Source organism: Colletotrichum spaethianum, assembly GCF_022836535.1.
Source record: "Colletotrichum spaethianum MAFF 239500 DNA, contig19, whole genome shotgun sequence".
Lineage (NCBI taxonomy): Eukaryota > Fungi > Ascomycota > Sordariomycetes > Glomerellales > Glomerellaceae > Colletotrichum > Colletotrichum spaethianum.
In genome coordinates, this window is record NW_026054789.1 from 573972 (window position 1) to 601759 (window position 27788).

The 27788-nt window shown below is 55.2% G+C and overlaps 10 protein-coding genes across 10 annotated transcripts; 5 read left to right on the top strand and 5 right to left on the bottom strand.

Moving 5' to 3' along the window:
* Positions 1-472: 472 nt before the first annotated feature.
* ColSpa_07583 (ATP synthase subunit f, mitochondrial) lies at positions 473-998 on the bottom strand (the record flags this gene model as incomplete). Its single annotated transcript, XM_049273795.1, has 3 exons — positions 473-498; positions 574-639; positions 704-998. The coding sequence occupies 3 exons, from the start codon at positions 996-998 to the stop codon at positions 473-475; spliced, it is 387 nt and encodes a 128-aa protein (XP_049129752.1).
* Positions 999-1510: 512 nt separating this feature from the next.
* On the top strand, positions 1511-2247 carry ColSpa_07584 (NADH-ubiquinone oxidoreductase subunit, mitochondrial; the record flags this gene model as incomplete). Its single annotated transcript, XM_049273796.1, has 3 exons — positions 1511-1704; positions 1762-1872; positions 1938-2247. 3 exons carry the CDS (start codon positions 1511-1513, stop codon positions 2245-2247), a joined length of 615 nt encoding a protein of 204 aa, XP_049129753.1.
* Positions 2248-3104: 857 nt separating this feature from the next.
* On the bottom strand, positions 3105-4224 carry ColSpa_07585 (glucose-induced degradation protein 8; the record flags this gene model as incomplete). Its single annotated transcript, XM_049273797.1, has 3 exons — positions 3105-3557; positions 3748-3943; positions 4175-4224. The coding sequence occupies 3 exons, from the start codon at positions 4222-4224 to the stop codon at positions 3105-3107; spliced, it is 699 nt and encodes a 232-aa protein (XP_049129754.1).
* A 1172-nt stretch (positions 4225-5396) lies between these two features.
* Positions 5397-7309, top strand: ColSpa_07586 (uridylate kinase; the record flags this gene model as incomplete). Its single annotated transcript, XM_049273798.1, has 9 exons — positions 5397-5579; positions 5640-5717; positions 5770-5819; positions 5925-6069; positions 6123-6165; positions 6227-6345; positions 6368-6395; positions 6540-6771; positions 6826-7309. 9 exons carry the CDS (start codon positions 5397-5399, stop codon positions 7307-7309), a joined length of 1362 nt encoding a protein of 453 aa, XP_049129755.1.
* Positions 7310-8277: 968 nt separating this feature from the next.
* Positions 8278-10413, top strand: ColSpa_07587 (external alternative NAD(P)H-ubiquinone oxidoreductase B1, mitochondrial; the record flags this gene model as incomplete). The annotated part of the gene is made up of 2 exons (XM_049273799.1): positions 8278-10342; positions 10397-10413. The coding sequence occupies 2 exons, from the start codon at positions 8278-8280 to the stop codon at positions 10411-10413; spliced, it is 2082 nt and encodes a 693-aa protein (XP_049129756.1).
* A 278-nt stretch (positions 10414-10691) lies between these two features.
* Positions 10692-12125, bottom strand: ColSpa_07588 (ribosome biogenesis protein nsa2; the record flags this gene model as incomplete). The annotated part of the gene is made up of 2 exons (XM_049273800.1): positions 10692-11898; positions 11974-12125. 2 exons carry the CDS (start codon positions 12123-12125, stop codon positions 10692-10694), a joined length of 1359 nt encoding a protein of 452 aa, XP_049129757.1.
* Positions 12126-13059: 934 nt separating this feature from the next.
* Positions 13060-13571, top strand: ColSpa_07589 (Ras-related protein RABB1b; the record flags this gene model as incomplete). The annotated part of the gene is made up of 2 exons (XM_049273801.1): positions 13060-13186; positions 13246-13571. 2 exons carry the CDS (start codon positions 13060-13062, stop codon positions 13569-13571), a joined length of 453 nt encoding a protein of 150 aa, XP_049129758.1.
* A 954-nt stretch (positions 13572-14525) lies between these two features.
* ColSpa_07590 (inositol phoshorylceramide synthase regulatory subunit kei1) lies at positions 14526-15392 on the top strand (the record flags this gene model as incomplete). The annotated part of the gene is made up of 2 exons (XM_049273802.1): positions 14526-14567; positions 14658-15392. 2 exons carry the CDS (start codon positions 14526-14528, stop codon positions 15390-15392), a joined length of 777 nt encoding a protein of 258 aa, XP_049129759.1.
* Positions 15393-18230: 2838 nt separating this feature from the next.
* Positions 18231-22167, bottom strand: ColSpa_07591 (uncharacterized protein; the record flags this gene model as incomplete). Its single annotated transcript, XM_049273803.1, is given in 4 exon segments — positions 18231-20127; positions 20139-21121; positions 21188-22017; positions 22029-22167. 4 exon segments carry the CDS (start codon positions 22165-22167, stop codon positions 18231-18233), a joined length of 3849 nt encoding a protein of 1282 aa, XP_049129760.1.
* A 2631-nt stretch (positions 22168-24798) lies between these two features.
* On the bottom strand, positions 24799-27783 carry ColSpa_07592 (DNA replication licensing factor mcm6; the record flags this gene model as incomplete). Its single annotated transcript, XM_049273804.1, has 4 exons — positions 24799-24936; positions 24996-26191; positions 26429-27444; positions 27506-27783. The coding sequence occupies 4 exons, from the start codon at positions 27781-27783 to the stop codon at positions 24799-24801; spliced, it is 2628 nt and encodes an 875-aa protein (XP_049129761.1).
* Positions 27784-27788: the final 5 nt, after the last annotated feature.

Genomic DNA, 27788 nt, shown 5'->3' on the forward strand with positions numbered 1-27788 from the left:
CCCAGCCGCAACCTCTGACTGACAGGTGTTTTACCGACCGTGAAAGGATGAGTGAATTGATGGTATTCTTACATTAGACTACGAAACGGTCCCTCACCGGCTGCGCGCATGGCCAACCAAAGTCAATGAGTGTCCCCTTCTTGCAAACTTCAACCCACTACACGTTTTTCTTCAACATCGCATCAAGCCTATTTTTCTTGCAATCAGGGCCAGTTGGGCACTAGCACAATACCACTCAGTTAATCTTCGACTAGCTGAAACAAACTCTCGGCACTAGCTCTACGTATCGACGGCCTGGCTGAACGAGGAACCGGGTCTTTCGTCGGGTCACATTGACGAGTAGATGGTGGACACACATAAAGGAATTTGCCGAGGAGCCTCCTCCTGGAGAATAGGTTCTAATTCTTATATACACAGTCCCAATGCCATTACACAGCCTTAGGCTGGACTACAACCGCTGATTGGGAGTCGCTTAGTGAGCATTGTTCTTGTGGTGGCCTGGAAACCGTTAGCATCGTCGCTCGCACATCTTCTTGTTTTCGCCGAGTTGGCGGAGCCAACAGGCCGACTTACGGAGGTGGAAGTAGTAGTTCTGGGCGTAGCCGATGACGAGAAGAAGGCCAATGGCGTGGACGATGGCTACACACGAAAAGTCAGACTGTTGCTTGGAAACGATGCACATCACGATCGGGAAATGACATACGCTTCGCCGAGGCGTTCTTGCCGCTGAAGTGCTTAGCGGCGTAACGACCGAGAATGCCAGTGGCCTTGGCCTCGGGAGCCGGGCCACGGGGAAGCTTCTCGTAGAAGTTGACGACGCGCTGCATGCGAACAGCGTTGGGGTCCGCACCAAGGGCCTGGAAAGAGGTTCGTTTGTTAGCCCATGTTGATTTTCCCATAGCTCCGAGCAGCTCCGTCCGGTTTTCTTCGTTCTCCGTGTTCCGCGCCCAAGCTCCGATTTGCGGTGCAATCTTCGCAGTGGCGTCGCATCCATCCATCAAAACAACTGCAAGTCGGGTAGATTTCGTACCTTGGGAGAGGCAACCTAGTCGCATTCAGTTAACTCGATGTTCCGCATACCTGCTGTTCGGGCGGAGGGAGAAGCGCACCTTGGGGGGAATGAGGGTCGAGAGACCGCGGCGGGGGACGAAGCTCATGGTGCCTGGGTATCGAGATCGCGAAAAAGGATGGAGGGAAGTTTCGTCGGTCGCTCGGCGCAAACAGTCAATTGAGCGGGATCAATTGACTTCGATTTCGACGTGAGGGAGGCTGATGCAGTAATGTGGACGAGGTGACGCTCCGTTGCCGAAGTGAGGTTTGACGAAAAGCACTCGTTTCTTCGGGTCAAGGTTCTTGCGGCGACCAATCAGCGGTCACCAAACGGAGCCCCAGCAAGGCCCTTTCGCCTTGCCAATACCGAACGTTAACCACCACCATCACATTCCCTGAATACCAACCCGACGACGACGACGATTTTCCGCTGCATCAATTGAGGGAGCGAATCGTCGCAATGGCATCCCTCCGAGCCTTTAATGCGGCGCGCCTGCTGCGCAGCGCCGCTCCCTTCCGAGTTTCCGCCCCGATGACCGCTCGCCGATTCGAGAGCCAGCTCGCACCCGGCACCACAGGAGTGCCCGCCGCGGTTCCCCCTTCCACTGAGCACAACGGGCCCGACTACACAATTGCCGCCGATAAGGCGACCTCGTGAGGACTTTCTAAAGGTCTCAAAATATTGGAAACCATCGCTAACTCCCATCGCAGCACCTTTACCCCCGTTCCCAAGAAGGTTCAGAACGGTAGCGAGGACGTTCCCTACCTCCAGGCCGCCGTTATCTCGGGTGCCCCCATGGAGCTCCAGGCCCGCACTGTCCGGTACGCATACAATCCTCGCGTCAAGGCTCATCGAGACAGGTTACTAATCAATTGCTTATATGCAGCATCTACCAGGAGGCCAAGCCCGCGACGCAATCCGGCAACTGGCAGGGCCACCACTGGCGCATGGACTGGGATATCCTCCCCAAGGGCCACCGATGGGAGAACCCCCTGATGGGCTGGCAATCATCAGCAGACATGATGCAAGGTACCAAGCTCAACTTCAAGTCCAAGGAGGACGCCATCCACTTCGCCGAGAAGCAGGGCTACGAGTACTTTGTGTCGGAGCCTCAGTCGAGGAGAATCAAGCCGAAGGCCTACGCCAACAACTTCCTTTACTCGCCCAAGAAGCTCAAGCATATCCGCACCAAATAGACGTTGTACCAACTGTATATAACCCTTACAAGAAGTTTCTTGATTTCCTATCTTATGATACTGAACTAAGCCAATAGTCCCTTTGCTTCACTTCCATGTGATCAGATAGCTTGAACATGAACTACTATAGTACACAAAATAACACCTGAAAGCTGCCAGACATAGCGTGAAAGCAGAGGAAACCGGTGAGCTCTTGGACATCATGCGGTTGCTCAGTTGTAAGCGGACTTCTCTGTATGATGATTGGCCACTCAGGCCCCACGTCGAACAGGCTTCTTTGAAAGAGTTGGCCGACGGGAGTAGAAGGCTGATGAGACATTGTGTGTAGCAAATCTGATGTTCTTAATCAAGGAGAACGGTAAAGCAGACAATCTGAAAGCGCAGTTGCTATGATAGCTTCTATTCATATATCGGTCCTCTGTTGACCCGATGCCGAATACTCCTAACAATGCTATATGTACCATAATCTCATTCAGTCATGACCGAATGCCAAACGCCTCCAGGATATCCCGATCCTGTTGTCCATATTCCTAAATCAAACCTTGCTCTTAAACGCCGTGCGCTGATTGTATTTCCAAGGCCAGTTATTCAGGCCGTGATCCCTTAGATGATTCATCGACAAGCATGTGTGACAGCGCCCTCGCTCCCACGCCGATGCTCGCTCAACGACTTAGGTTTGTGTGAACTTAAAACCCAACCAACGTCTCTTCCGCATAGCCATTCTCCGCCATAGCCTGAGATCGCTCGCGCATGCGCGGCGGAACATGGTACAAGTCGAGGTCCATGTTATCCACCAGAGCGTCCATTGGTGGGCCCAAGTCCTCTTTGTCATTCTTGAATGCGTCACTGCCATCGTCCTAAGACAGCTGCATTTGATCATGCCCGTCACTCTCATCTCCATTCAAGCCGAGTCCAATTCGGTCGGGAAGTGCCTTCTTCTCTGCTCTCGCAGTGGACTCGGCCCAAGCCCTCATCTTGACTAGCTGTCGAATCGCTGCCTCCCTACGCTCCGATTGACGCTGCAAGATGGCCTTGTTGACGTCATCTGCCACATCCCGTCTCAGGTCTGGGTGCAGAATGGCTGCCAGCTGAGGTTCAAGATCGTTGTGAGGAAAGATCAATAACGCCATCGTCTCTTCAAGATCCTTGAGGAAACGAGAATCAGTTGGCGCCCGAGGCCCTAGATGATTTGTAGCAAACGTCAAGGCGGGAGTAATATCACCGCCAGGAGTGTTCGTGCACGAACGAATCAGTTCAACGAGCTGCAGACGAAGCAGAGCGAAGTGCAAAGTCGGATCACGGTCCAGGATCTAGTGTACTTGTTAGACAATGTGCATGGAATTGAATGCATATTGAAAAGTAGAAGCATGAAGGAAAGCTCATATAAAAAGTGGTTGTTTCTCATCAAAGACCCGAAGGTGCTATGAGTGGTGCATGATAACTCAATGTCTAATCACGGCAAAGTGTGGGAGGGCAGAATAAGAAAATTGCAACACGTACCTCCGAATCAAAATCATTCAGCGCCTCAATGGCGGACTGAATGCTTCCGGTGTGGATTGACTTCTGGATCTGCTGACGGACCTTGATCGTCTCGTCGATTTGGTAGGGTTGCAGATTGGCTTCCTTGCTGAATTTTGCGGCAGCATTAGGATAGCCCTCCATAGTCAGGTAGTCGAGGATCAGGGCGTTGATGTCGCTAGAGAATCATGTTAACAGAAGTTCTCCTCTGAGTGCGCGTCGAAGTTGTAGATATGTAAAACAGCAAAGGTATCAGGGTAAATTTTATATCGAGTTCTCCGCATGGTAATTGCTAGGAGAGATTCCCATTTGATAGTCGATCATCATGTGAGCTGGAGGGGAGGGTGATATGGGCCAGCTCGAGAGCTAGCGCCGGGCTAGTAGGCAGCAGGAAAATGAAAAGGCTTACCTCTTGGGCGACTGAACGTCCTGAACACGCCTCTCGAAGGCATGCTTCATGGGAGTAGCCGTCGACGCAGACGAAGTCTGAAAGACATCTTAGCTGCTGTCCAGCAAGACCAGGGCCAGAGCCCGGCAGGAGGGCACACAGGAGCTCAACGGACCATGATTCTCTCCAAGGTCTCCCGCACGAGACGAGCAGCAGCTCTGTTCCAGACTGCTATCGCTGTTGGATCGTTGATGTCCGGCAATCCTGACATGCGATGGAAGGTGCGCAAAGCAGGGAAAGCAAGGCAGGATCAGACTCTAGGCGGCCGTCACATTTGAGTGGCCGTTCGAGCTCCCGTTTGTTTGTTGTTTGAAAGGTTTGAAAGAAGCTGAAGAAGAAATGGGATTGGATGTGGAAGAAGGAGAAAACGTCAGAACAAAGAGAAAGAGGCTGGAGCGGAGCTTTATTCGGTTCCAGAGTTTGCGGCTGCAGGGGACCAATCGCAGAATCAGCCGGTGCTTGACGTGGGGCAGCCATGATTATGTAATTCCGGCCACATGAGCAGAAGCTGCAAGCGGGCTCGACAGGGCAAGAAGTGCAGGGCGAACTCCACCAGAGGCACAAGAGGCAGGTACCTACGAAACCTAAGGTACCGCACCGCAGCCTACCTAAAACCGAGCAGCGTGCCTACCCATCGGCGGAGAGCTGCGAGCGTCTAGACCCTGAGCGCCATGGGAGGCCCAAGAGGCAAGATAGCACACGAGCACTTCTACTTCTTCGTCCTTGCTGAAGTTTCTTCCTTTTCTGATGCTTGGTGCTTGAATCCAAGCAAGACGACAAGATTTTCCAACTGTCGAAGCTTTTTCTAACAACCTTCCGGCTACAGCTTCGACCAGAGGTTCTCTTCCTGCTGGCCTGTCAGCACCTGTTACAACGTAGCACACCCTTGATGTTCAGAAGCTCCACCTGCCCAGGCTTGTCAAAGTCCAGCATCCCCCTCAGCGCTTATCTTTGGATACCTGGACCCTGACTTTTGCCTCCTGTTTTCATTTTATATTTGAGCCTCTTTTCTTCTTCACCCCCTCGCAAGGAAGCAGACCCGAGGCTCCCAACTCCTGCAGCGTATTGTCGGCGTCGTTGTCGTCGTCTTTGTTCGCCCAGTTGCAGTTTCTCGAGGTCCTAGCTGCAGTTAACCAATACCATCCTTCCCCCGCGCCTCGACATCGGCGACCTCCGACTCACAATGGCTGACGACCACAGTGGCACCGAATCTCATGTGACGGTTCAAAGACGAACTCACTACTCTCCACCATGGGCAGATGTCAGCATCATTGGCATTGCTGGCAGTTCGGGCTCGGGAAAGTCGACTTTGTCGCATGCCATTGTGAGGAAGCTGAATCTGCCTTGGGTGGTGATTTTGTCAATGGTATGTGTGCATCTACCCCGCCAACCGTTTAGCACCGACTCTGACTCCTTTTGGTGACAGGACTCTTTCTATAATCCCTTGACTCCTGAGGAATCCAAGAGGGCTTTTGATAACGACTTTGACTTTGATGCGCCTGATGTGAGTCGTGGCTTGTGGTTGTTGGCAACCTGGTTGCTGACCATGTTTACAGGCCATCGACTTCAATATTCTCGTGCAATGTTTACGGGATCTCAAGGCTGGGTAAGTTAATATGCCATGGCACTCGCGTCCTGAATTCGTTTCGATAATGGAGCTGTGTACCTGCATTCTGTGGTGAAGTAAGTTAACCATCTCACTCAACCTTAGTAAACGGGCTGAGGTTCCTGTTTACTCCTTTGCCAAGCATCAACGACTAGATCAAACCACAACCATCTATTCGCCTCACGTCATTATTCTGGAAGGCATCTTTGCTCTTCACGATCCCCGTATCATAGATCTTTTGGACATGAGGGTATATATTCCCTAATTAGACCAGGACTTGAATCAGGCCTGACAGAAATCTAGATATTCTGTGAAGCGGATGCCGACACATGTCTTTCCCGAAGAGGTTGGTCATATACAGCTCGGAGATAACACTTGTCTAGATAGAGGCTGACCATATGTGGTAGTGTTGAGAGATGTCAAGGAGCGCGCCCGAGATGTTGAGGGAATCATGAAGCAGTGGTTCAAGTTTGTGAAGCCCAACTTCGAGAAGGTAACGGAGCTCAAATCAGAGTCTCTCATGTCTGTCTGTTCTGACGCATCACCAGTTCGTTGAGCCTCAACGCAAAGTAGCAGGTAAGTTACACCCTCTTCGCAAAGCCCCTGCCTGGATACTGACAACAAGAAGACATCATCGTGCCCCGAGGCATCGAAAACCATGTCGCAATGGGTAAGTATGCCGATCCACTTGCGTCAGCTCTCAACTAAGATATCAATTAGCCATGGTTGTTCAGTACATCGAGCGAAAGTTGATCGAAAAGTCAACTCACCACCGGGCAGCATTAACACAGCTTGAGCTCGCTGCTGCCAGCGACCCTCTGTCTGACAGAGTTGTGATCTTGGACCAGACACCACAACTCAGAGGCATGTGTACGATCATCCAGGACATCGACACGTCGGCAGAAGACTTCATCTTCTACTTCGACCGCCTTGCCTGCCTTCTGATTGAGCAGTGAGTATCGCCGGATTTGGGGTTACCACGAACGCATCAGGCTGACTCCTGCAGGGCGCTCAACAATGTACAGTTCAGAGAGAAGACAGTTTCCACGCCACAAGGTCATAAGTATAACGGACTTCAGCCTACTGGCGATGTTAGTGCGGTGCTTGTTCTCCGAGGTGGTGCTGCCTTCGAGACTGCGTTGAAAAGAGTTGTCCCAGACATGAGGACGGGTAGAGTCCTTATTCAGTCCAACGTACGAACTGGAGAGCCCGAGCTGCATTATCTAAAGCTTCCGGACAACATCGACGAACATGAGTCGGTGTTACTGATTGACACACAGATGGCCAGCGGAGGTGCCGCACTCATGGCTGTGCAGGTCCTTGTGGACCATGGCGTTGCCCAGGAGAAGATTGTACTGGCATGCTATGCCGCCGGAAGGCTTGGTGTTCACCGGCTTGCTAAGGTTTTCCCTGGCATCACCATCGTCCTTTGCAATATGCTTCCGGATATCGAGGATCGCTGGGTTGAGAAGAAGTACTTCCGATGCTAGCTCATGCCCGTTCTTGAGGAGGTTTGCAATTCAGCCGGTCGTAGTCCACCTGCAACAAGCAGCCATATAGTAACAACAAAGTCAGTCAGTAGAAGAAGAAGATGCATAGGCAGTGCCAACATAAACCAAGCTGTATCTTGAATCTCGGTACAGCGCGAGCTTGACTCAAGACAGCCTCAGCTTCGCATGTAAGGCAACATCCGTCGCTTCCACAGTTCTGGCCGAGCCGCAGATAAGATTCTGGTTTACTGGGTGACGTCGAGCTTCAATTGGCCGAGTGAGGCACCGAGGAGTGGATATGGTGGTGGGGATTCCGGCACGCGGCATGCGCCTTTGATGCCGCTGACTGAGATCACAGTCGCTAAAAACCTGGTCTTGGCGAGCGAACCCCCCGTGAAGATCCTATCAGCTCGGAGGACGAGGAACGCGGCACCGACCACGGGACGAGGAATCGAAACGAAAGTCCGAGTTGTCGGCGGGAGGCGATATGCAATAACATGAAAGATTGGCCAAGGATTCTTCTTTCTGATCAGCTGCAGAGAAAAAGCCCGGCGGCTCTTGGAATATTCTGGCGCTGCCTGCCGTGCTGGGTAATTGCATGGGAGGCGGGTTTTCGGCTTAACCGAACAATGACGTACTAGCTGGAGCTACCGGGACAGGAGCTCCTCGGATTTGTCGCTCCTGACTTGACCTAGTACGAGCATCATTACGCATATGTCAGGGAGCTGTCCCGCCAGCCCCTAGATCGTTGTTTTCCGTAGCCATTACGCCTTGGATTTTCTGTTCCTTGAAAATCACAATCATCAATTCGTTTCTGGTTCTCCAATTGTCAGAACCAACGACCCAGCGACACCACCAAACAGCTTCAACTGCTTCCCCTTCACTCGTTTCGACATGACATCTCCCTGTTGAATGTACACACGACTCCATCGTCAGACGTTCCAACCCAACCGAGTCGCGATAATTAAATGCCTCCCACCACATCGGCGCTGATGCGCCTTCCTCGCGCCACTTTCCAGATCTTGCCAACCAGCCTTGTTAAGACCTCGCCGATATGCAGAGAACAGGTTGTCGCCTCTCAGAGGCGCGCCTTTGCTAATTTGCCTCCACGATCACGAACAACCCGGACACCTATCGCAAACTCCTTCTTCAATGCTCACGGCCTGCCCAAGGGAACCGCTATCCGATCCGTCTCAGGCGCAACTCCTCTTACTAAACCAAAATCACGAATTCTTCGCTTCGCATACCGCAGCGCGGTATGGCTCGGCAGCGGTGTCATCTTCGTCGGCCTGGGCGTGGTTGGGTTCTTCGTCTACGACGCCTCCACATATAAAGAGCACCCCGATCAATCCGAAATTAATGTATGCGAGTTGGCGCTGAATCCCAAGAGGGGCGGACCCAAGAATCTGCCAATTGCCGAGGTTTTGATCGACGACCTGGATAACGAAGACATGAAAAGCGCAAAGGACAAGCCGAAGCTAGTTATTCTCGGCGGCGGATGGGGCGGCGTGGCCCTCCTCAAAGAGCTCAACCCGGACGAATACCACGTTACCGTTATCTCGCCAACCAACTACTTCTTGTTTACGCCCATGCTCCCGTCTGCTACTGTAGGAACACTGGAACTCAGATCTTTGGTTGAACCGGTCCGTCGAATCCTTTCTCGCGTTCACGGTCACTTCATCCGCGCATCAGCAGAGGATGTAGAGTTTTCCCATAAACTGATCGAATGTTCTCAACCCGACGCCTCTGGCAAAGAGACCCGTTTCTACGTTCCTTACGACAAGCTGGTTATTGCTGTTGGATCGACTACAAACCCCCACGGTGTCAAGGGACTGGAAAACGCTCATTTCCTCAAGGACATTAGCGATGCGCGCAAGGTTCGGAACCAGGTCATGCACAACCTCGAGCAGGCATGCCTGCCGACGACTGCTGATGACGAGCGCAAGCGTCTCCTATCCTTTGTCGTCAGTGGAGGTGGACCTACCGGTGTCGAGTTCGCGGCCGAGCTGTTCGACATGCTCAACGAAGACCTGACGCAGCACTTCCCCAAGCTCCTCCGCAACGAGATCTCTGTCCACTTGATCCAGAGCCGCAGCCACATCCTCAACACCTATGATGAAGCTGTCTCCAAGTACGCTGAAGAGCACTTCGCCCGCGACCAGGTTGACATTCTCACAAACTCCCGCGTCAAGGAAGTCCTCCCTGACAAGATTGTCTTCACTCAGAAGCAGCCCGATGGGTCTCTCCTCACTAAGGAGCTCCCTATGGGCTTCTGCCTTTGGTCAACCGGTGTCGCCCAAGCCGACCTTTGCAAGCGCCTGGCCGCCAAACTCGGGCCATCGCAGACGAACCGCCACGCCCTCGAAACTGACACCCATCTCCGCCTTAATGGCACGCCTCTGGGCGACGTGTACGCCATTGGCGACTGCTCGACGGTCCAAAATAATGTTGCTGACCACATTATCACCTTCCTTCGCGGAGTCGCCTTCAAGCGTGGCATGGATCCCGAGACCCTGGAGCTGCACTTCAGCGACTGGCGTGATGTGGCCAACGACGTTAAGAAGCGCTTTCCCCAGGCCGTCAGCCACCTGAAGCGCCTCGACAAGCTTTTTGAGCAGTTTGACAAGGACCAGTCTGGCACCCTCGACTTTGGCGAACTTAGGGAACTGCTGAAGCAGATCGACTCCAAGCTTACATCACTGCCCGCTACGGCGCAGCGCGCTCACCAGCAAGGCCAGTACCTTGCGCACAAGTTTAACAAGCTGGCGCGCACTTCGGACGGCCTGAAGGCGAACATGGTCTTAGACGGCGACATCGATTCCGTCGTGTACAAGGCGTTTGAGTACCGCCATCTCGGCAGCTTGGCGTACATTGGCAATTCGGCTGTGTTCGACTGGGGCGAAGGTTGGAACTTTGCCGGCGGTTTGTGGGCCGTCTATATGTGGCGGTCCGTCTACTTTGCGCAAAGCGTCAGCTTGCGGACACGTATTCTGCTTGCCATGGACTGGGCCAAGCGCGGTCTTTTTGGAAGAGGTAAGCTGCCATTGACGTATGCGCTTGAAGGTATGATTGCTAACAAATATCTAGATTTAATGAGCTACTAGATACGACCAACAGTGCCGTACGAATGAGTTTTATTTTCCTTTTGTGTCAGCATACCCTGTGGAGTACGAGGGATAAAAGGCACCTGGCGTCATGCAGAGAATAGAGTTGCACGACCAAAGGTCAAGAGAAGAGAAAGAGACGAGCTACGTAGATGTCTGTTATTGTTATGCCGCTCGAAGACTTTTGATAGCACCCTATGTATGACCGAGTCAAGTGAAACCCCAGAATATGCACGCTTTTGAATTATTATTCCGATGCCCTTTGATGTAAGTCCCCTTTAAATCTTGAAGTCCTTGTACGACCACTTCTCCGTGAGTTTCGTCCTCGCCTGCTTCTTGAACGGAATATGTCTCCTGGCCTCCACCCTGCCGCGGACGAGCAGACTGCGGTACCGGTCCTTGAGCAGATTTCCTTCCGGTCTCAACAAGCGCAGCGAATCCTGAAGCTCATCAGGGAGCACCAGCTCAAGGTCCTTCTCCGGCAGCTTCATCTTGCCGAGCTGTCTCCTCCTCAGACGGCCCTCGTCGACGACCTCGTCATCATCATCCGCGTCACTGCCCTCACCGACCTCCTTCGCCAACGCCAGCGCGTTCTTGGATGCGTCCCGCTCGGCAATCTCCGCGGCGATCTGCTTAATCTGCTCCGCCTGCGCTGCCTTCTTCTTCATCGCAAGCTGGTGCTTGGCCTCGCGCTCGGCCTCCTTGCGACGCTTGATGCGGTTTCTCTGTTGCGGCGTCTTGCGCTGCGGTCGCTTCAGGGACGGTTTGTCGTCGTCGACGCCGCTCTCGAACCCTTCCCAGGCCGAGTCTTCATCCCACTCGGACAGCTGTGCGCGGGCCTCGGCCGCCTCGGCCTCGGCTGCGGACCGGGCGACGGCTTCACGCTTGACGCGCTCCGCCTCCTCGGCGGCCAGACGCGCTTGCTCCGCCGCCACTGCCTTGGCGCTCTCCTCTTCGAGCCTGTCGGCGTAGTCGTCGAACGTCGGGTTGTACGAGTAACCACCCGTCGGCTTGAGAACCGCAGGGATCTGCTTGCCGCTGGCGGCAAGGGAAAGAGGCTTGTGCTTGAGTGTCTTGGGAGGCTTGGCTTTCACCACGGGCGGGAGGAAGTTGTCTTCCTTGGTGGTGCTGGGGTCCGCCTTTGCCGCCGCTACAACGGCAGGCGCGGTGGCGCTCCAGAGATCATACGTCGCTTCCTGGGGAATAATGCTCGACTCTTCTTGACCATCGGCGACCCTGCGCAGGCGGTCGAGCTCCTTGTGCGAGACCCAGTCGGTGCGCTGGCGCTTCACGGGCAGGAGGCCGTTGGCCGTCTTGGTGCTTTCGTTTTCGCGCTTCTTGCGGGAGGAGACGGCGGGCACGGAGGAGCGGGCGGCAATAATCTCTTCCGACTTAAGGGTCTTCTTAGGCTTGGGGCGCTTCTCGATCTTGCCGACGGTGTCGAGGGTGAAGAGGTCGGCCGAGTCCTTCTCTGCGACGACACCACTTGGGGCTTATTAGTATTTTACTCATGCTTTTGTGACAATTGGATCCTCCTCGCAGGAAGAGACTGTATCGTACCCCGTGATGATTTGCTTGTTCAGCTCATCAAGACCGTCCTGCACCTCGGTAACGTCGACGTTCTTCCGCCACGCCTTCTTGCCTTTTCTCGAGGGTTGCTTGTGTTGCTGCGGCGCATCACCGTCGCCCGAAAGGGGCTTGAGAACAGGCATGCTGACTGTGGGCCAAAAAAACAGTAGTGGTCACTTTTCGGTATGTTCGAAATGTGAAATAATCCGTGGAATATTCCTAGGGGAAGGTTTCTTTTGGCTGAAAAAGTCGATCTGCGCACCCTGCCGTTTGATGGACGTCGGTTTCTGCACTCTGCACCACGGCGGGGCCTGGACCGTCCAGAAATTTTTGAGATACGGTTAACAAGGTCTCAACGCTAATCGATTGTCTTATCCCTTATCTCGTATCACCACGTGATCTTCCCCGTCTTTTTGGATGGATCCTGAAAGTGGATGACGGGGGGTGCAATGCGCCCAGAGGGAAGGAAAGTTGACCTCCTTTTACCGTCCAATGCTCAACCCAGGTCGCGACCCAAAAGCCACACGTCCCCTCCTCGCTACCTGATCGCCCTCGATCTGTTCCTCCTCTGTCCCCGGCCTTCCGCTTCGTCCCAAAACTCATATCCCTTGCATCAAGCGTCTTTTGCTGCAACCGTTAGTGTCGATCGTCCCACAAACCAACCGGTCCCTAATACTACTTCGAGCTTCCCTTTGATCACCACGAGCACTTAGCAACCATGGCGTCCGGCGGAAGCGGGTCTTACAACAACCCTCTCAAGAAGTTCAAGTACGATGCGCAAACTCGACAATGACAATTGAATATCCCACTGACAACATTTAACCAGGCTTGTCTTCTTGGGCGAACAGAGCGGTTTGTTTACCGGTTGTCCTTTAGTCTTTTGCATGCCTTGCTAACAAGCTCTTTGTTGCAGTGGGGAAAACATCCCTCATCACTCGATTCATGTACGATTCGTTCGACAACATGTACCAAGCGACGATCGGAATCGACTTTCTTTCCAAGGCAAGCTGTCAATGATCCTCGGAGGGGCCGCCTTCCCGGTCCGGCTCGAATACACCGTCTAACTCGTTGCAGACCATGTACCTTGAGGACCGAACCGTCAGATTACAGCTTTGGGATACCGCCGGACAAGAACGTTTCCGCAGTTTGATTCCCTCATACATCCGCGACTCAAGTGTCGCGGTCGTTGTCTACGATATCTCAAGTATGTGGCGGGCGAGGCAGAAAGGAGCAACGGGTCAGCAGCTAACAACAGGTCCACAGATGCGAAATCCTTCCAGAACACAAAGAAGTGGATTGATGACGTGCGCGCCGAGAGAGGAAACGACGTGATCATTGTCCTCGTTGGCAACAAGACGGACTTGAACGACAAGAGAGAGGTGACGACCCAGCAGGGCGAGGAAGAGGCCAAGAAGAACAACCTCATGTTCGTGGAGACTAGCGCGAAGCTGGGTCACAACGTCAAGACGCTGTTCAAGAGAATAGCGCAGGCTCTCCCGGGCATGGAGGGAACAGACGCCGCGGCGCAGGCCTCGAGCCAAAGTGCGTATTCGCTCAACAGCAGCAGGCATCAGACCGAGATTTGCTAACCTCGACGCAGTGATCGACGTGAAGACAACCCCGGCTCAGTCCTCGCAAGAGGGATGCGCGTGCTAGACGGATTTGAAAATAAACGTGGAATGACTGTAGCAGCCCTGAGACGAACCGTCGCGGACGAAGCAGGGGTTGAATTGCCGTTACGTTACGAACATGACTGGCGGGGCAGGACATCTTAAGCATAGCGTGCAATGGGGATTTTCAGCATCAAGTTACAGTTTGTATAATAACGGGCTATAATCCACAGTCGTTAGTACATATCTACATTTAATGGCTCTTTTTTCTTCTTCTTTTATCCCGAAATTACTATGCATTTTCCCATTGCAAGCCTTGCTGACGTGTGAGATGATGAGGGTGCCCGTCTTGGCGAGAGGCTGGAAATTTGGCTTGTTCACCGCCCGAAATGACACGAGACCACATTGACCAGACTCCAACGATGGTTCGACGTCCGTGGTGCCGCGGCGGGCTGTCTGTCACCAAGTACCGGGGTCCATCGAGCATGGTGCCAGTCCGGCGGGCCAAAATCGATTTTCACCTCCTGGATACGACACTCTCCGCAGCCGGGTCATGGTGTCAGTGTTGCAATCAGCAGTGCCAGCAACACCGGCACCACCAATCGCCGCGGCTGCTGCTGCTGTTGCTGCAGAGAGCGGCGCTCAGGCACGAACGCCCCGGGGCGTGACGCTATGACGGATGCGGTGGGGCTCATCATATGTCATCGAGAACGCAGGGTCTTTCCACTCTTTTTTTGCCTAGTATTTTTCCCATGTCATCCGGCGCTGCCGCTTTGGTTAAATGTGACGGGCCTTCCTTTTGCGACCGATTCCTCCAAAAGCTTCCCACCACCCTTTATCAGAGCTCCTGGACCCCTTGTTTCTGACGCAATACGCTCACACGACAACTCTCCACCATCACCAAGTGAAGTACGAAGTGAAGACGTGGACATTATGGCGCTCTCGAGATTCAGGTTGCGGTTCCCGCGTCCAAAGGTATGCCTTACATGATCTCGGCCTGACATCCAGCCGCGCATCCATGATCGTAATCGCAAAGGCGGCTAACACGCGATGCTCTCGCAACAGACGTTCCTGGGCTGCATCAGCCTCCAGACGGGCACTGAGGTCATCTCCTTGATTCTCCTCTTCAACAGGCTCACCGGCCTTTACGGTCTGCTCGCCATCCTCACGGGCTACGAGCTGTCAGTGACGCAGCTGTCCATGTATCTCTATTCGCTCGGCGTGGTTGTGCTCCTGGCCATGTTCTTCCCCCACATCCGCAAGCAGAGCCCCTTCGAGAACCTCGGCCTTGCATGGCTCTACATCATCGACACGATTCTCAACGCCGCCTACACCACCTTCTTCGCCGTCAACTGGTACCTCAACAGCACCGCCCTCGACAAGCACCCGGGGAGCGCCAGCACCCCCGCAGGCGCCGAGATCGCCGAGACGGCCCTTGCCAACGGCGCGCCCGTCGTCCCTGACGTGCCCAAGACGACGAAGCACATTGGCCCGCAGGAATCGTGGATGAGCTTGGGGCTCATCTGCTTCGTAACCCTCGTGCGTGTCTACTTTGCGCTGGTGGTCATGTCCTACGTGCAGCAGGTGTTGCAGCGGTACACCGAGACGGGTTGGGAGGAGGAAGGCCGCAAGAAGGGCCCCGATGGTCCCTTTTCACAGGGCGAGCCTGGCGGCGAGGGATCCCGCGGCCGCCTGGGTCGCGTGATGCTCGCGCTCGGTCGTGGGTACTGGATGAGCGAGAGGCCGCAGGAGGAGTGGGCGAGCGCGGCGAGCGCCAAGTTCCGGCACGCCGGGGTTTAAGTACGTGGGAGTACGGGAGGCTACGGCGGTTGTTCGGTCGGGTGTGATGGGTATCGGCGCGGCAGGTCGGCGGCATCGCGGATGGCCTGACCGCCCCTGGGCGGGTCCGGGAACGGGTCGTGACCCGTCACCCCAGCGATGGTGGTTGGGGTGCGATGATGCCATCTCGCGATGGTGTCATTGGTCGACAGTGCATCGCTGGAATGGGGGATTTGGTCAATGTGGATGGAACAGCGCACGCGATCCAGTGGATCACCGAGCGCTACAAGTCGGGATTTACTGGCTTTTATTTTATTTTAATTCTTATTTTATGTAACAAAACGACTGCTGTGGTATGAGGATGTCGGCGTTTGGGATGACTGGGAAGCGGAAGGGATCATTAGGTTGTGGCCAAGAGGTGACGAGGAGTGGGACTTTGGGTCACTGGTCAGACGCTTCAAATCCCGAATAGGGACAGTATGATACATTATACAAGACGCTTAGTACAATAATAATCCATGAAAGAAGCTGCTGCTGCTCAATGAAAGCCCGATGATTCGATGATTTGGAAACCAGTAAAATGCCGGCCAGGCTGGGCTTCGGAGAGAGCATCCGGTGACAGGCAGAAACTGCAAATACAGTGTCAAGCATTTGTAATCCGAAATATTCCCCGGGGGATGGGGACGTGGGCTGGGCTCAACGGGGTCCACGACGGGATATGGAGCACATGTACTCCGTACGGATGGATAAGATGCTGTAGCGTTGGAGGCGTTCGGTGTTAGTTTGACTCGCCTCCATGTGGATGGGAAAGATTGTTTTCTCCATCCAGCGGCCCAGGTCTGCGGACTGAGGAATGAGTGAGAGAGTTCCCGGCCGACAACGGCCTTTTTCGGCATTCGGCCATTGGTTTTCGGTCTGTCTTGGGACAGCAGGCGACTTTGTTTTTTTCCCCCCCATTTCCCTTCCTCATTGTCCCCGCTGCTGGCAATGTGTTCATGGGTATTTGGGAAGCCAAGAAGTGCCATCTTTCTTTGGTCACTAGCGAGTACATTACTTACTTCACTGGATGATTTAAAGAATAAGTGAGGGTCCTGGAAGGACATCCGACACCTGCTGCCCGTCAGAGACTCCAAGTCATGATTAATACAGGACACTAAACGACAGGGACAAGAGTCAATGATGAAGAACTGCGAGGTACCCAATGGGGCAAAAGTTGCCGGCAATGGTACAGAGGGACACCCGCCCGCCGTTGGCCACCCGCGCACTGGCTGACGAGCTGCTGCGCCGTGGCCGGTCGCTACTACGCAAGTACCTATTGCCATGGCGGCATGGGGGCATGTTCCCCCAAGAAATGCGACCCCCCAAAGCCGCAAGAAGAGCAGTGCGGCCATCAGCCCGCCAGCAAATTGGGACTGGGGGAGACGCTGCGCTAGCCGATCACGCAATCGACCCTGATGTCGACAAAATTCATTGTTTTCTGCGGGGCAAAATTCATCGGTGGGAACGAAGACCAGCAAGAGCAAGCCGTGGCCCAGCTTTAAGACGTGCTGAGGACGACGAAACCTGGACCAGGGAATCAAATCCGAAAGTAGAAAGCATCGGAGCTGTTTCGCAGTTTCTGGACTTTTTTTTTTATTCCCCCCTTCCACTTTGCTTTCCCTGCCTTGCATCCCTCCCTCTCCGTCGTCAATCTCCATCACCGGTGGTTGTGTTGCTGTTGTTGCTACCGCTGCTGTCGTATTGTTCACTCTTTTCTACCAACAACTGCTTGTAAACCGGTTCAGAGGAGGAAAAGCGCACAGCAAAGAGCATCTGTTCGACGGCGAGACCAGCGACTTATACGATACCCCCCAAAAAACAAAAACCCCAGACACATCGACAATGGCACCGACAAGAGGCCAGATCCAGACGCCTGGAGAGGCCGGTGAGTAATACCCTATTCCCCTGTTTTACGGCCTGCAGCGGCGGCGTCCTTCAGCGCATTGCCCGCTGTAGCTATAGCGAAGCTCCAGCGACGCCGAGGACGGGCCAATCAGAGCTCTGCTATTTGTCGCATCCCAGCGTCCAGCGCCCCCCCCCCCCCCCCCCCCCCAGCGCCCGCCACCGGAGGGACGATGGACGATGGGAAAGACGAGATAGAGAGAGCGACGATGATGGACAACGACGACGCCCGCGCAGGCCCACGACAGCAACAATTGCATTGCTAACATTGCGCCCTCCCCAGTTGCGAGAATCGCATACCTCTCCAGCGATGTCGTCGTCTCCGTCCAGCCGTCGCTGGCCAAGGACTCCGAGTTCTCATCCCACCTGAAGCGCTACGTCGCTCGCGGCGACAAGAGCCTCGTCGCAAAGGCCTCTGTTCCCGAGGTGAGCATCCAATCCTTTGCCCGTCGTTGCGGCGCAAGAGAGAAGACACTTGCTGACTGAAGTCTCCCCCAGGTCCAACACGTCAGACACAATGCCGACCCCCTTCTCTCCGTCTTCGCGCCCTCGCGCGCCGGCAAGCTCGTCGCCGTCACGACATCCTCAACCACCCTCCTGCCCGCCGTCTCCCACCTGTACAAGCTGGCAAACTACCCCGTCGTTTTGCACGTCTCACTCCAGCCCGCCGGCTTCCCCGACTTCTCCGCCATCACAGCCATCCGCAACTCGGGATGGACCTTTCTCCAGTCCGAGTCGCTGCAGGAGGCTCAGGACATGGCCCTGACGGCACACGCCCTCGCCCTGCGCTCCGGTAAGGGTGTCGTTCACTTTTTCGCCTCGTCCTCGAGCGACAACGACGCGCCCATCGACGCCGAGGACCCTGAGCTCGTGCGCCAGATCCTCGACGTTGACGCCGCGAGGCGCTTCCAGCAGCCGTCAAACGGCACGGGAGCGGCTGTCGGCATCTATGCCGATGACGGCCGACTGCCGGTCGCCTCTGACCGATCCGACGTGCCGCCGACCGGCTCCTCGCCCATTAGTGGCCTGAGCTCCTCCGAACTCGCTTCGTCCGTGCACTCCAAGCTCGACTCGTCCCGAGCCTCGGTACAGTCCAGCGCCGAGCATAGCGTCACCGACAGCCCCCCTTCGGTCATCTCCTCCAACGCCACCACCATCGACTCGTCGCTGCCCGTCGTCTCCTCCGAGGACATTCTCAAGTACGCCAACGGCATCTGGGCCCACTTCAAGAGGCTCACCGGCCGCGAGTACCAGGCCTTCTTCTACGCCGGCCCCACCAATGCCGAGAACTGCCTCTTCGTCTTCGGCTCTGGCGCCTACTTCTTTGGCGATGTTATCGACCAGGCCCGCCGCGGCGGCGACTTTTCCAAGGTCGGCATCATCACCCCGAGACTGTACCGCCCCTGGCTCAGCTCTGCTCTGGCCGAAGCCCTTCCCAAGTCCGTGAAGCGTATCGCCGTCCTCGAGCAGATCCACCGCAAGACGACAAAGTGGGGCCCCGTTCTCATCGATGTTCTCACCAGCGTGAAGAGCGGCTTTGGTGGCGTCCAGACTGTTGTCGGCTACCAGCTTGGCTACATTGACCCCAAGACCGTCATCCAGGCCCTGCGCGGCGTCCTGCAGAACCTGACTTCCGAGTCGCCTGTCCAGAACCTCGAGGTCGGCCGCAAGGAGATTCCCCAGGAGGCCCTCGAGTACGGACTCGAGAAGCCCCAGGTCGAGAACTCTTACACCAAGATCCTCGACCAGCTGTTCGGCCAGAGGGCGTACGTCGCCAACGCGCTGAAGGCTAGCAACGCAGGCATCAACTCGTCCATCCAGGCCAGCCCCGAGTTCGGCTTCGGTTCCCTGTTGGCCCGTAAGGAGCGCCGTGTGCGCTTCGTCGGCGAGGTCAAGGAGGCCGCCAACAGCAACCAGTTCGTGACTGATGCACCCAAGAGCTGGCTCGCTCGTTGGGCCGCCAACGAGGCCGATGCGAAGAAGGCGAATGAGATCGCCGATGACCTGATTCCTCGTCTCGAGACTGATGGTTCCTCCATCGCCCGCAACCTGCTGTCCAGCAAGCGTCTGTTCCGCAAGGAGTCTCTGTGGCTCGTCGGGTCCGATGCCTGGGCTTACGACCTCGGCAACTCTGGTGTGCACCACGTTCTGGCCTCTGGCGAGAACGTCAACATGCTCATCATCGACTCGACTCCCTACTCGGAGCGTGCCGCTGCCGACGCCAACCGCCGCAAGAAGGACATTGGTCTGTACGCCATGAACTTCGGCAACGCCTACGTCGCCTCCACCGCTGTCTACGGCTCCTACACCCAGGTCCTGCAGGCCATGCTCGAGGCCGACCAGCACAACGGCCCCTCCGTTGTCCTTGCCTACCTTCCGTACTTCGGCGAGACTGACTCTCCCCTGACCGTCCTCCAGGAGACCAAGAAGGCCATCGATGTCGGCTACTGGCCCCTGTACCGCTGGAACCCTGCCAACGAGGCCAAGGGCCAACCCAACTTCACCCTCGACTCCGAGCGCATCAAGAGCGAGCTCAAGGCCTTCTTGGATCGCGACAACCAGCTGACCCAGATTATGCAGCGTGACCCCGTCTTCGCCGCCAACCTGTCGCAAGACTTTGGCACTGAGGTCAGAGCCCAGCAGAAGCGCAAGGCCAAGGACGCCTACGACCAACTGCTCGAGGGTCTCTTCGGAGCCCCCCTCACGGTCCTTTACGCCTCCGACAACGGCAATGCCACCACCGTCGCCAAGCGCCTTGGTAACCGCGGTAAGGCTCGCGGCCTCAAGACCAAGGTTATGACCATGGAGGACTACCCTGTTGAGGACCTGCCTTCCGAGGAGAACATCGTCTTCGTGACCTCCACTGCAGGCCAGGGTGAGTTCCCCAGAACGGCCACGCGTTGTGGAACGCTCTCAAGGACAACACCGAGCTTGACCTCGCCAACGTCAACTACTCCGTCTTCGGTCTCGGTGACCGCCACTACTGGCCCCGCAAGGAGGACAAGATCTACTACAACAAGCCCGCCAAGGACCTCGACCGCGTCCTTGCCAACCTTGGTGGTAAGAGACTTGCCGATGTCGGTCTCGGTGACGACCAGGACCCCGATGGCTACCAGACTGGCTACCAGGAGTGGGAGCCCAAGATCTGGAGCGCTCTTGGCGTCGACAACGTTGACGGTCTCCCCGAGGAGCCTGCCCCCATCACCAATGAGGACATCAAGATTGCCTCCAACTTCCTCCGTGGTACCATCGCCGAGGGTCTCAAGGACACCAGCACCGGTGCCATCTCCGCTGCAGACCAGCAGCTTACCAAGTTCCATGGTACCTACATGCAGGATGACCGTGATGTCAGAGACGAGCGCAAGGCCATGGGATTGGAGCCCGCCTACTCCTTCATGATTCGTTGCCGTCTGCCCGGTGGCATCTCCACTCCCCAGCAGTGGGTGCAGATGGATGATATTGCCAACGAGCTGGGCAATGAGACGATGAAGCTCACCACTCGTCAGACCTTCCAGTTCCACGGTGTCGTCAAGGGCAAGTTGAGGCCCGCCATGCAGGCCATCAACCGCGCGCTCATGACTACCATTGCCGCCTGCGGTGATGTCAACCGTAACGTCATGTGCAGTTCGCTGCCCACGCAGTCCAAGTACCACAAGGAGGTCTGGGCCAGCTCCAAGAAGATCAGCGACCACCTGCTGCCTTCGACCACCGCCTACCACGAGATCTGGCTGGCGGACGAGAACGACACTAAGACCCAGATCGCCGGTGACGCTGTCCAGGACTTTGAGCCTCTGTACGGACCCACCTACCTGCCCAGAAAGTTCAAGATCACTATCGCCATCCCTCCCCACAACGACACCGACGTCTACGCTCACGACATTGGTCTGATCGCCATCAAGGGCAAGGACGGCAAACTCGAGGGCTTCAACCTGCTCGCCGGTGGTGGTATGGGTGCCACGCACAACAACAAGAAGACCTACCCCCAGGTCGGCCGCATGTTTGGCTTCGTCAAGACGGACCAGGTTCACATTGCCTGCGAGAAGGTCATGCTCGTCCAGCGCGACCATGGCGACCGCAAGAACCGCAAGCACGCGCGTCTCAAGTACACCATCGACGATATGGGCGTCGACGTGTTCCGCTCCAAGGTCGAGGAGCTCTGGGGCCAGAAGTTCGACAAGGAGCGCCCCTTCGAGTTCAAGTCCAACGTCGACACGTTCGGCTGGCAAAAGGACGAGACAGGCCTCAACCACTTCACGTTCTTCATTGAGAACGGTCGTATCGAGGACACCCCCGAGTTCCAGATGAAGACGGGTCTGCGCGAGATCGCAAAGGTGCACAAGGGCGAGTTCCGCCTCACGGGCAACCAGCACTTGATTCTCAGCAACGTCGCCGACGAGGACCTGGACTCCATCAAGGCGCTCATGAAGAAGTACAAGCTCGACAACGTGCACTTCTCTGGCCTGCGCCTCAGCTCCTCGGCCTGCGTCGCCTTCCCGACCTGCGGTCTCGCCATGGCCGAGTCGGAGCGTTACCTGCCCGAGCTCATCACCAAGCTCGAGGGCTGCCTCGAGGAGAACGGCCTGCGCCAGGACTCGATTGTCATGCGTATGACGGGCTGCCCCAACGGCTGCGCCCGCCCATGGCTCGCCGAGGTCGCCTTCGTCGGCAAGGCGTACGGGGCGTACAACATGTACCTCGGCGGTGGCTACCACGGACAGCGCCTGAACAAGCTGTACCGCCAGAGCATCAAGGAGGACGAGATCCTGGCCATCATGAAGCCGCTGCTCAAGCGGTACGCGGCCGAGAGGGAGGAGGGCGAGAAGTTTGGCGACTTCTGCATCCGTGCGGGCGTCATCAAGGCTACCAAGGAGGGCCAGGACTTCCACGAGGGGGTGAGTTGATTATCCCGCACAAGCATCTTTTTGCAACCGTGAAGCAGCGACTAACGAGACAAACAGGTTCCCGAGGAAGAATCCGATGAGGAGTAAATTGCATTCGTCTACGGACTGACGTGAAACGACTTTGGCGCGAGGAAAATTTTGAAAAGAGGGTGATGATGAAGAAGGGCAAAAAGAAAAGTAAAATCTTGTAAACTGTATGTCTTATATCCGCTTTAGCTTCAGCATCAGGGGCAGGCGTTGCGATGTTGTTTTTTTCTTGGTTTACACTTGCCATATATCAAATCGTACTTCAAAGTTCCGAAGTTTGTCTTGCCCTTAACAATGTGAAGACGCCTAGATTGACGTTGGTCTCCGCGAGATCCAGCTTGATACGTCATTTAAAACTGATACCTGCATTCTGTCGTTGCTTGATTCTCGGTGCATACGACTGGGACGATGGCGGAAACGCCTAAGTGATACACGGGCATAGAGCGTCTCGGGGGTAGACGTAAAGCTGTGCTGCTAATGGTAACCCAAAACGCAGACTCGTTGCTTTGTTCATTGACGCATACCGTTGCCAGCGAGTCCGCAGAGCTAGCAACAGCCGCCGGCTTTGCTTGGCGTTTCCTGCGCGTGAGGGATGTGTTTCCATACAGCAAGATGGCGTTGAAGGGACCGAGCAAGGCTGTATGGATGCCTCGGTGCATTTGACTGCTCCCATAGGCATGGATGCACAGAGATATAACACCATTCAGACACTGAATCCCATAGTGGTGATGTACCAGTAGCAAACAAGCTGTCTGGTGTAGATTATGCTCGTTGATGTTGCCAAGAATGATTCGGCACTTGATGTAATGGGTTTTCTGCTGATCGGAGCCTCCGACTGTCGTTTTGCCCTCGAGCATTTGTAGCGCATCCCATGAAGATCACCCGCCATGAGAAATTGACAGGAATGTGTGTCTTGGGCGTTTATAATTTGCTAGATTTCATGCAGGGACGTCTGCCGAGCATAGGTAGAAGCATGTGTGGTGACTACATCGTCGATTCTCCGCCATCAAAAGGGAGCAGAAGGAGTGACTAGGGGGGTGGGTGTGTTGCCACTTGGAGTTGATGCGTGTCTATGTATCTTGCATCAGGCTAGCAAACGCGGAGACGATATTATGGCATACATGTTGTTACAGTCGACAACCTTTTTGTGATGATCAGGCACAGGAAAAACATTAGCATCTGGTATATTTACTGAGTTCAGACAGTTGTATCAAGACTTCTCATCTTGAAATTTAAAGAAAGGGACTGCTTACCTTGCCTATGGTTCTCATGAAATGATCACATGCATGATGGATCTCGTCTAATTCCTCCATGGCTCTGTCGTAGTAGGCCCTTAGGTAGAACTCCAGGTTTCAGAGGGCAAATGCGGGCTTCGATGGGAGTTGATACGATAGCGGTCTAGTCTTTTTTCTTGCTGTTGACTGAGTGAACTTTCGGGATCACTTATGTTGGGGCTACTCTCCTGTCTCTTTCTGAGAAGAAACTTAAGGCGTGGCCTTTGCGTTAAGGAAGGCTCGAGTTTGGCGAGTACTGGCAGCCTGCGTGGCGAGAGGGAAGCGGGAGCTTTGATTGCTGCAGCTCCATGCCCATACATCGCTCTCTATCCAATGCTGGTCCTCGTGGTACGCGAAATCCATACTGTGGCACAGAACAAGGGCATGCGTGCAAACTAAGCTGGGCTCGGCGGATCCATCAAGTCGTGAAAGGCATGAAGCCCATCGCAACGGCGTCGGTGGGCTCATGACATCAAGGTTGAAGAATGAACAGGCACATAGCGACCTCAAGATAGTTGCGGGATCCAGTCTGTTCCTTTGTTCAACGTGAAAATGAAGCCAAAGATAAGAATCTCTAACCTAAAGAGCCCACAGTGGCTCTAAAATTTCCAAATCGATTATTCTGGTCAGTACAACACTGCTTTACCAAAGGCAACCAGCGACCAGTAACCAGCTCAACAGACTGAAAGATATCCAGAATCGTATGAGACCACACTGTTCTTGGGCACTTGGTTAGCATAAATATCGTCAGAATTTGCGTTTTATGATCCGACTTGGCTGTGCCTGCCTTTGGGGGGTTCACGAGTCTGTGCTGCCGTGCTGAGGCAGGCTTTTCGGCGTATCTTGCCCAGGACTGATGTCTGACATGCCCAAGAGCGCTTAGAAACCAAAGTCGATGGTGTTGGCCGAGGCGGGTGGGTTCATATGATGACGTTCGTTATCCAAATGCGACGGGATCTGGAAAACAACGCACGAGCGCGCAAACAGTAGCTTGTCACAAGGATATGAAAACCAGACAGCAGAAACATTCTAAATGGGGTTCTCTTTTTTTCATATGCATCTTATCTCAGTATAAGACAGCTCAGCTCGTCCAACGAACGCCCCAACTCCTGGGCTGCATTAATACAAGCCCATGATCCCTTCCACCCATTCATGGCTGATAAAAAGTCCAAAATGCCGCGGACATTAGCTTTACTTTTTCTACTCGTCATACTCGTCCAAACCAGGTCCAATCATCTCAGGACGACACTTAAATCGTCAACATGCATGTGATGAAGTCATTGTTTAGAAATCCTCGACAGCACAGTTGGGATGCAGGACGTAGACAATGCGCTGGTCCGCCTCGGCGGCCGCAGCCGCTCCTTCGCCTGTCTCGTTGTCGTCGGCAAGACCCTGGCCGCGGACAGCCATGAGGATGTTCTCCTGTAATCCGCAATTAGTTTCCATTCTGACATCGACAGTGACAGGAAAAGACCACATACCTTGACCATCCTCTTGAGCACCTTCTTGGCCAACGCCTTCTCCTCCTCGGCTTGTGCGACGTCTTCCAACTCTGCTTCCTTCTGCTCCAGGTACCACTCTACGAGCGTGTCGCCGTCGACGCCTTCGCCATTCTCGGCCTCGGCCTCGCTGACGCGCTCCACGAACAGGTTAACCATGCTCGAGTACTTCTCAAACGTGATGGTCTGCTTGGGCCGGGCCGCGGCTGCTGGTGTCTCTTCAGCTCCGTCGACGGCCATGCCACTCTCTTCAACCGGCTGGCCCGCCGCCTCAGAGGCCGCACGAAGCAGGGCTGCGCCCTCCTCTGGCAGCTCCTCGTCATCGATGTCGACATCGTCGTGTTCGACGGAGATGATACTCTGTCGCAGCAAGTTGAAGGCTTCGGTGACCATGGGCGGCTCGATCTCCTCCACGCAGTTGACCTTGGCGATCGCCTCGGAGAGACGAATCATACTTTCCAGTTGACGGACAGTGATGCGGTACGAGTTCTTGCCGATTCCGCCCTGTGCGTCGTCGGCGCGGAGCTCCTTGTAGTGCTTTACGAGCAACTCCTTGGCCGCCGGAGTGAACTCGGGGCGGAAGGTACGGGCGAAGCGGATGTATCTTTGCAGGCATTCGGTGCTGAACTCAGGCTCGATAGCTTCGTCGCGCAGCTGGTGGATTCCAACGATGTGTTCCGCAAGGTGGCGATCTACGGATTCGTTGCACTCATCGAGAACGACGAAGAAGAGATCGAAACGAGACATGATGGGGGCGCTCATGTTGATGTTGGCGCGGAGCGTCGTCTTGCGGTTGTAGCGACCGCCAACAGGGTTGGCGGCAGCAAGGATGGAGGTGCGAGCGTTCAGGGTGGCTTGGATACCGGCCTTGGCGATAGAGATGGTCTGCTGCTCCATAGCTTCGTGGATGGCAACCTGGTCGGCAATATCCATCTTGTCGAACTCGTCAATGGCGCAGATGCCGTTGTCTGCCAACATGAGGGCACCGGCTTCAATAGTGAAGTCGCCAGTCTCTTCGTCCTTGACCACAGCGGCTGTGAGACCAGCGGCGGAAGATGCCTTACCACTGGTGTAGACGGCGCGAGGAGCGAAAGAGCAGATGTACTTGAGGAATTGGGACTTGGATGTAGAGGGATCGCCCACGATACAGATGTTGATGTCACCTCTCAGCTCCATGCCTTCAGCTGTGGTCTTGTGCACACCAGACATGAGTTGAAGCAAGAGTCCCTTCTTGACAACCTCATGGCCGTACACCGTTGGTGCAATAGAGTTTACCAACCGAGAGTAGATGTGATCGCTGTGTACCATGTGACGCAGCTCCTCAATCTCTGAGGGGTTCATGGATGCAAGCACAGCGGCCTGAACATCTTCGACCGACTCTGAAGCATCATGTGTGTTGTTCTGGGTCAGCGAACTGATGATGTCTGAAACCTGTCCACTCGCCGACTGGCCTGGGTTAGAAACGTCAGGGGTTACCATACAGGCAAGGAAGGCCAGACGGTAGGTCAAATCGCGGACACCGAGAGACTTGAGACCACTGACACCAGAGCCACCAACATCGGCACCGTTGGCATTCTTGTCATCTCGAACGGCGCTCGGCCTCAGACCAGGCAAGCCCATTTGGCTGACATCTGGCACCACGATGAGCGCACCGGTGAAGATGCACTTCTCTCCAGCCTTGGCCCGGTCCACGATCTCTCCGCGCATGATGACGTCCATCGTTCTCGGCATGCTTCCCGTGGGTATTTCTGAGCTGTTCTCTTGGATGCGCACCTTTTGCCAATCGACGAATGTGCTGTGCCTAATGTCCAACTGCCACGCCTGGCGGTTAAGGCAGGTCATGTTGGGGCACTGGGTAGGCTCTGTGTATCTGAAAGTCTGTTCAACATTGGGGACAACCGTCCTGCAAGCCTCGCACACAAAGGTACCGAGCGAAAGCTCAGGACGAACTTCTGACGTCCGCGTGACGGTTCCGGAGATGGAGAGAAGCTGTCCAATGTTGGCTGCTCTAAGACTGCGCACTCGCGAGATCAGGGGCAGGTTGTAGAATGCAATGGCGAACAGTTTGTCGGTTTGCTGGTTGGCGGTCTTATCGCCCATCTCTGTTTGGCTGGCGGAACCCAACTGGCTGGCGGCAGAGTTGGTCGGGTTGCTGGAAGAGGTGGGCTGTCTATGTTCGCGGAAGTACTGCGGCTCGTGCTTGGCGATCATGTTGTGTAGGGCGGCGGTAAGAAAAGGCAGGAAGCGGTAGTAGCCACGCATGACACCATCGGCCAGCTCGCCGTTCTGCCATGTGACTAGGTGCTTGAAGTCGACATAAAAAGTGGAAAGCTGATATGTGCGCATGCCGTGGATCTGGGCAACATAGTATTTGTCCGTTGTGACGGCGCTGGATGTCGGTGCGCCAGAAGAAGTCGGGTCTTCTACGAATCTGCATTGCCGTATGGTCAGGCCTGTTACATAGCCAAGAGAAGCACAGCTCAGCGACTTACCCCTCGATGAAGGATTCAAAGTGGTCCTGAACCATGAGACCAATCCTGTCCTCCACACGAGGAATGTTTGCGATATCGGGTATCCTTGATCCGCGAGGAACCTGGTCGTCGGCGAAGCCCTCGGCCTCGTCGTCACTAGGAGCGCCCATGCTCTCGGAGGGCGGCACTCGTGGCCTGCCGCCAGCAGAGGAGCTGGGCATGAAGGAGCGCTTAGGGGTAGCCGCTGAACGGGACGGGGCGTCCGACATCAGGATGCCGGCGTCGCTGGAGGGAGCCATTGTTG